Here is an 8,226-nt window from a genome sequence, read left to right as displayed (position 1 = left end):
CGCGCTGGGCCGGCTGTAGCCCGGATAATGGTTGTACTGGCTGTTGGGGTACCCTTCGTGGGAGTTCTGCAGGGGGTCCATGCTGTTGGGGGCTCCGGCGGCAGCTGAGGCGGAGTGCATCAGCCCCATCCCGGGGCTTTGTTGTCCGCCATGTTGATCAAAGCAAGGCCCAGCGCGGCCACCGGGGCCGCCGCTAGCTGGGGCAGCGCTGCCATAGTAATTATTAAACTCCGAGACGGCCGCCGGGCCGCCTCCGCCGCCCCCGGGCACGGCGACCGGCGGCGGCGGCGGCGGCGGCTGCGCGCCCAGGCCCGGCTGCTCGAACCGGCCGCCTGCCGGTTCCCCCATCTTGGGCGGCGCGTCGTCCTCGTCGCCCGGCTTGCTCAGCAGCGGCTGGCCCGGGGGCTCGGCCTGGCTGCCCGCGGCGGCACCGTTCTTGGCGCCTCCATGTTGCGGCTGCTCCATGTCGGCACCGGGCTGAGGCGTGCCGCCGCCCGCGCCGCCGAGGCTGTTGTTGTTGGAAATGGGATGTTGGTGCTGCTGCTGCTGCTGCTGTGGTTGCTGCTGCTGCTGCTGGAACTGGTTTAGCTGCTGCTGTAGTGCGTGGTGGTGGAGGTGGTGGAGGTGGTGGGCATGGTGGTGGTGGTGGTGTTGGAGGTGGTGGGCATGGTGGTGGTGATGGTGGTGGTGCTGCTGCTGGTGGGGCGCTGCGGCGGGGGCTTCGCCAACGGTTTTCAGTTTGTGGTTGGGGAGCAGCCCCGTCTCCATGGCCGAGCCCGGGCCCGACGAGGAGGAAGAGGAGGACGCCGCTGCCGCCGCGGCGGAGGAGGAGGAGGAGGAGGACAGCGCGGCGGCGCTTCCACCCTCCGCCTCGGAGCCGCCGCTCTTGGCGCTGTTAGTGCTGGCGGCGACCGCGGCCGCGGCGCTCGCGTTATGGGCCATGTTCAGTTCGTGACGGGGGTGCAGGGAGTGGTGGTGCACATTACTCAGGCCGCTGCCGTCGCCGCCCCCCAGCATGGGTCCCGGTGCCGCCGCACCGCGCGCCCCCGCCTCCAGGCCCCGGGCCCCGGGCGCCGGCCGCGGCCCCGGGGGCGCCCGCCGCTCGCCGCTGCCCGCCCGCGCTGCTGCTGCTGGCCGCGCGGCCATGATCGCCGCGGCGTGGCGAGGCCGGGCGGAGGGGTGCGGGGGGAGACAATAAAACCCACTTTTTAGTCTGCGGCCCCTCCTGTGCGCATCCACACGCCCCGACGGGAATCGAGCGAGCCCCCTCCTCACTCCCCTCCCTCCACGGGCCCCGCCGGAGCCGAACCGGGGGTCTACGCCTTACGGTCTGGGCCTGTTCCCGCTGTGTGATTTCAGGGTGAAAGTTTTTAGTGCAGGTTTAAATGAAACTTTTTCTCTTTTTCCTCTCTACCCCGGATATGGGTAAAAATACACGACTGACTTGAGCCGCTCGGGCCCAGCATGGCTTGAGAGGGAGCCGGGCGAGCCCGAGCAACTATTATCCACTTCTCTCTGCTCGGGCGCACTCGCAAAACGCGGACTGGACTCAGCCCTGGGCCGCCGCGGCCCGCGGGGCTCTGCGCCCTCCTGCCCGCCCGGCCCGGGTGCAGCCTCGCGGGCACCGGCGGCCCCGGGCCGGGGAGCTCGGGTCGGGCTGCGCCGCTGGCGTCCGGAGCGCGGCGGGCGTGGGGCGACCGGAGGCTGCACTTTCCCCTCGTGCCTCCGTCGCCTTGCCAACCGGGCGTTCGCGTGTTTGTTTTCACGTCTAAAAGGCACGATACAAAGGTGGAAAACGAGTCTGACGAGCAGACAAAAGAGGGAGAGAAGGGCCGGGGAACAAAGTTGTCTGTCGGCCTCAAAGGTTACGAGGAGCCGACAGAGAAAGAAAATATTTGGGCAATCTGTGCAAAAGCACTGCCTCTCCCAAGAGTTATGTAATTTTTCAGCCTGTTAGCCTCTCTCCCTTGATTTCGGGCCATCAGTGTGATTCCCACAACTTCTTCAAACTGCAAAATTAGGAAAGAGTTTTAACTGAAGGTTAGCCTCATTCCAGAGGCTCTGTGCCCTGTACACAGCAGGTACTCAATACATGCTTATTACTGACTGCACCTGCCCCAAAGAAATGCTGATATAACTTTTTTTTTTTTAAGGCAGTGTGTGTGTGCCTGCACGGTTAGTCCCTCGGTTCTGAGACTCTGCGACCCCATGGACTACAGCCCACCAGGCTCCTCTCTCTGTCCATGGGATTCTCCAGGCAAGGACACTGGAGTAGGGAGCCATTCCCTTCTCCAGAGGATCTTTCCGACTCGGGGATCGAACTGGGGTCTCCTGCATTGCAGGCAGATTCTTTACCATCTGAGCCACCAGGGAAGCCCACGTAGGCTTTATTAATGAAAACACAAAAGTATTCCCAAAGGAACATTTTCTCACAATGCACTTGCCTGTCTTCTCTCTGAAGGAAAGCCTTCAAATGTGTAGAGTGGTGTGCTATGCTCCCAACAACTTGCACGTGGAAATTTAACTATTGGTGCCATAATAGAAAGAGCTAAGGTTTATCTCATGTCTTCATAAATCTGTATGACACCTTTCATCCTATTTTAGAGGTTAGGTGGACAGTTAACCCTCTTGATATGAGTTCATTTCTAAGTAATGTGAAACAAAACTAAAAGATATATGTTATATTTCATAAACATAAGATCAGTGATGATGTAAATTATCGAATCTAATCCTACAGCAAAAATGTTTCACACTTTTTCTTCAAATACTATCCATTGTTTTATCACTTTTTGATGTTTTAAATGTTTTTATTATTGTGAATCTGTCACCTAGTAACATCTTGAATATCTTCCAAAGCAGGACTTCTTAACCTAAACAATAGCTCAGTTGTACTAGTGTGGACTCAGTTTTCATAGAGAGAAAGCATCGGAAACCAGAGCTTTCAAGAAGTCCTGCTAGCTGAAATTATATATATGATTTTGGTAGAATGTAGCTTTCTAAAATCATCTAATTCTTCAGCTTTCCATAAAGGTTATTTTAATTTATTTCAACTGCAGTGGTTATTTTTGTTTGCTTGACCAAGTGTAAATATGTTACTTGACTAAATAGGAAAGGATGTATGTGGAAAACTGGTGACTGATGGTGGAGGAGGGGAATCAGGTGCATACCCAAGAGTCATGATAGAATGTAGAAACAACAAATTGCAAGTCTGTGCAAACAACTGGAAAACAGGAGTTATATCATCACGTGTAAGTGAATAAGAGAAATGTAAGGTGAATTCATGCCAAATCATTCATCAGTTTTTGCCAAGAGAATACTACATCTTTGTTAGTGTGCCTCTTTGACATTTTCTCCTGGACTTTCTCCCTTTATATAGTCAAATACATACTAATTACATGATGATACCACATAAGTTGAATTTTTTGAGTTTTCATATGCAAATACAAATATATGTCTGTTTTGCATATGTGTTTATACATATATTCTAAACTCAATTACATATTTATGCTTTTAGACATTTATAGCCCAACTAAATGTACACATATAGTCATAAAAATATATTTTTTCCAACTGATAAAATATATCAACATCAGTTCTTAGAAGTACAGCCATATTTTGTGGCTTATTTTCACAACTAATCCTAAAAAGGGAAAATGAGTCACCAAGTTCACCTCTGGCCCTTTTCTTAACACTTTTTTTCTATATAGAAAAATCATGAAACTTGAAAAAAAAAACTAGGTATATAGGGCGAAAGCTCTTTTAATTCCTTTTGCTTCAGCAAGTCAACTAGAAGATTGGAACCAAGAGGCTATGAAATCGAGGCCCCCAGCACAATGAAGTCAGTCTGCTATAAAAGGCGACACTTGCCAGCTTCTCCTCCCCAATGGCAGCTGCCACACCCTAAAGCAGACAGAAGGCTCTGCAGTCTGCAAGGAAGCACAGCACAAAGCCGGCAGGACTTGGTTTTGTCTCCTAAACCACAGAGAATGCTAAAATACCTCTTCAAAAGCATCTTGCTGAAGGTAGTAGTGGGCTCCTCTTTATTCAGCCTAGGCATCTCAAACACACCTTCTTGAGAAAACAAAAGAAAAGCCTCTTAACAGTTTCATTTAAAAATCCAGGACTTAATAAAATCGCAGTTGTCTCGTCTGTTAGAAAGTCATGTAATAGGTTCACATTTCTCAAAAGCAAAGTCATGAAATAGTTTCACATTTCCCAAAAGCACGATTTGAACTGTAGATCATAGTTTCTGTTGTGTTAGTTGCCTCGATTATCCTATATGGAGATTCTACAGTAGTTTTCAAATGAAAATAAAGTACTAGAAATGACCACATTCATTTTTCCTAATGAATTCTTTCTTTTTACACCTCTTGCCTAAATTTCAAACCATAATGAGAACTTTAATAAGTTACTCTAGCCACGAAGGAGCTGAGGAGGTGAAGGCCGAAAAGCTGCAGAGTGGGCTTACCCTGCCTGCAGCTGACCTGCCACCCATCGAATGCCCCACACCCTCACCGTTAGCCAGAGGATTACCCAGCACTTTGTTAAACATTACTTTTTGGTTACAAAAATGGGGTTGAGTTTGGTGGGGTTTTTTAATGTTATGAAAAACTGATATTCCAATACGATTCCCTCTGAATAAGTTTTAGGGCACTGAATAAAAGGCTCTTCAAACCTGCCCACTTAAAGAGGATTGAGCCAGATGGTAGTTTAAGAACGCCACAGTTCTGTTCTCTTTACCTCATCACACTGTTTGCTTTAAGATTAGTCCCCTTTTACTGTTCTGGTTATTTATTCAATAACTGAAACTATCACGATTCACTAGCCATCATATTTCTCAATGTTCTTTACATAATTTGGAACCAATTTAGACTAAAGCCCTGTCAAAAGTTTTACAAATAAGAACTATTAAAGAATAAGGCTTTGGACACTTGCTTTTCTTTTAGATTTATGAGAAATGCTATGAATGGAGCTAATGGGATTTCCCTACTTATCTTGGTCAGGGACTTTAAAAAGCACTAAACAATTGTCCTTTTCACATCTCTGATTTAGATGTTAGCAGTGAATAACTCAGTAAATGCAAGATACGGGATACAGCATTTGACCTGAAGCAACTATACAAATGTAATAGTGGCCCATAAGTTTAGGATGCAAAACTAGGATCTGAAAACAAAAGTCTAGGCAAGAAATAATTTAAAGAAATGTGGGGACTCTTGACTAACAAGAGCACTACTATATTTACTAAGAATATTATAGTGGGGATAATAAGCTGGATGGGGAGAGGGATAAACTACACTTTTTTTTTTTTCAACAAACTTGTCTAGAATCTAGCTTGTGACATTCCCTGAGAATAAAAAGAAAAATACTAGCTTCCTTCTGTCCTCAACAGGGGAGATAAACTGTTACCTAAAACATACTTATTGTTGTTCAGTTGCTAAGTCGTGTGCCTCTCTGCGACCTCAGGGACTGCAGCATGCCAGGCTCCTCTGTCCACTTTCTCACAGAGTTTGGTCAAATTCATGTTCATTGAGTCCTCGATGCTATCTAACCATCTCCCAGGTAGTGCAGTGGTAAAGAATCCACCTGCCAGTACAGTAGACATGGGTTCAATCCCTGGGTCAGGAAGATCCCCTGGAGAAGGAAATGGCAACCCACTCCAGTATTCTTACCTGGAGAATTCCGTGGACAGAGGAACCTAGCTAGGTACAGTCCCTGGGATAGCAAAGAGTCAAACACGACAGAGTATACACACACACATGCATTAGACATACTTAGGGCTGCCGTGAAACGTCAGGGAGAATCTGGCCAGAAAAGAAGCGAGTTCAGACTTTCCTACCTAACAGCATTCCCTGCGGCTCTGCCTTGTTGGCTACCATCGGCTGGGCAACGAGCCCTAATCCTCAGTCTAGCTTGAAGTGATTCAGGAATCCCCAATGCTGAAACTAGACTTCCAGAACCCTAAGTCAGGTTCACCAGAGAGTGTGTGTGTGTGTTAGTCACTCAGTCGTGTCCAACTCTGTGACACCATAGACTGCGACCCGCCAAGCTCCTCTGTCCATGGAATTCTCCAGGCAAGAATAGTGGAGTGGGTTGCCATTTCCTTCTCCAAGGTTCACCAGTGACTACTCCAATGCCTCTCCAAAGTCCCTGGAAACATAGTAACAGCAATGAAATAAATTATGTTTATTTCTTTAATACATTTTGGAACTCTGTACTATGCATCTTATACTAGACTGTCCACATTTGGAATGTTTAATAATTTTTTTATTACAGCTTAGTTTAGAAATGTTCTATAACTTTTAGACAAATGTGTGTTCAATGGCATTTCTTCAGTTTATTCCCAGGATTGTCCTCGTTTGCCATCATCAGAATCGCTTATTGAGCACCTACTAGTGTATTTTAATATTCTCTCCAATGATTACATCATGTCATATATTCATCTGTATGGCTACTGATAACGTACTGCTTAAATAAAAGCACTTTATTGATAACATCACTCTAGTTCCTTGTAAGTAAATACTCAAAAAGTAAACATATTTAAGGTCATTTTGTATTAGTCAAGAATATAAAGGAAATCATTTAGAGAGCTAATCTCAATTTATTGGAAAGATTTTAGCAACTTATCTGAAGGCCTGAATCTTTGTTATTGGTGATTAATTGCTTCTTAGTACATATAAATGTCTACAATAAAACTACTTTTCACGCACAATAAACTCCAAATAATAAATAACTCATGTGCATTAACGTAAGGCATTTGTGATATTTATTTCACCCTCTTTATCTTCATCTTGTCCCTAATTCATTAAGAGAATCAGTTGGCACTCTAAAGGGTAAATTATTGACAGTCAAATCTGATTGTTCTCCTAAGGGCCAAAGGATTTGGTTATATGCTGTTCTTACACCAAATGACATAATTTCACTGGGGAATTTGTTTATCAGTGCATTCCTCCAGAAATGCCCAAGTGGTTAAGCATAAATATTTTTTTCTATCCCTAACTTAAAGGATATTTTCACATTGTAGCGTGTTACTATAGGACTTAAAACTGAGTGGCCTCCCTGGCGTCTGTCTGACCCTCAGACGTCTCCTCCCAGGCTGTCCTTCTGTCTGTGGTCCTGGTGACCTGCTTTTCACAGGGACCACGTGGGGTAAAGGTTTCCCTCCCAAAGGATAACCCACAGGAGCAGCTGGGCAGGCGGCTTCTTGATTCAACCCCATTCATTCAGCAGATAATTGCCGAGGCCTGCCTACTCCGCACCGGCCCTGTGCTCGACTCTGCGGCCACCACACTGAGAATTTTATTTTAAAAAAGGAACTTCCAGCTCTGTCCACTAGCTCGCCACTAATCAAGTGACCCCACGCAAAAGTGTCTAGTTGCGCAGAGAACGCGCTGGGAAGGAAAAGGCGCAGGGCTCTAGGAGGGAAGTGAACGAAGGCGCTGACGCAAGCCGGGGCCCCAGGGAACGCTTCCCGAAGGAAACGTGGCTGAAACCCGAAGAGCGAGGAGAAATAACCCGGGCAGGAAAGGAAAGGGCGTCCCGGACGGCAGGAGGCGCGGGGCCGGTCCCCGCACTCGCCCGCAGCCCTTCTGTACCCGCGCTTGTCCCCCGAGCGCCGCGCGATGGGACCCGGGCCGGGCCTCCGCGCCCAGGGGGTTGACCCCGGGACCCAGGTGGTCACGCGGCCCTTGGGCTGCTGGGAAGAGAGGCGGGGACGGAGCGAGTGGGCGTGGGCCTGGGGGCGGGCCCTGGGCATCCAGTCCCGCCTCCTTCAAGTGCGGAGCCTCCCCGTGCATAAGGACACTCAAGAATGATAAAAGAGCATCCTAAAGTGAGTCTGTTTTAATGGTTACACTTTTAAAAACATACACAGCCTAGAAAATAGGAGGCGGTACAAGTGTGCTTTTCACAGAGCCCCACAGGCTGTGTGGTCTGTTGATGGATCACAAGTCTAAAAACAAATAGCAGCATCAGCACCTTTTCTTTCCGTCTAGTCATTGTATCTCTAGGACTAAAGGGATAACCGTAACTGGCGACCACGCCGAAGCCTAAATTTGAGAGCCTTTGTGCCTCCTCTTCCAGTTCTCTGTCTTGACGGAGCATCCTCCATGTGAGAGATAAGAGATGGTGGAGGTGGAAGAAGGCAGGCGGGACCGTGAGGATGGAGGTACAAGCTGGAATCAAGATTGCCGGGAGAAATATCAATAACCTCAGATATGCAGATGACAC

The 8,226-nt window shown here is 48.1% G+C and overlaps 1 protein-coding gene across 6 annotated transcripts in view; it reads right to left on the bottom strand.

Annotated features, from left to right (window-relative positions):
* ARID1B (AT-rich interaction domain 1B) overlaps positions 1–1,001 on the bottom strand; it is a 425,587-nt gene extending 424,586 nt beyond the window's left edge. For 5 of the 6 annotated variants that reach the window (XM_018053399.1, XM_018053402.1, XM_018053401.1 and 2 more), the window contains exon 1: positions 1–1,001. This exon is cut by the window's left edge and continues 660 nt beyond it. In XM_018053399.1, coding sequence (XP_017908888.1) covers positions 1–942 — 942 coding nt within the window. In that variant the 5' untranslated portion in view covers positions 943–1,001. The other variant, XM_018053403.1, reaches the window with a different exon arrangement.

This window comes from Capra hircus, chromosome 9 (assembly GCF_001704415.2).
Source record: "Capra hircus breed San Clemente chromosome 9, ASM170441v1, whole genome shotgun sequence".
Classification (NCBI taxonomy): domain Eukaryota; kingdom Metazoa; phylum Chordata; class Mammalia; order Artiodactyla; family Bovidae; genus Capra; species Capra hircus.
Note: the sequence above shows the minus strand (reverse complement) of the source record. Positions and strands in the feature narration are given on the sequence as shown.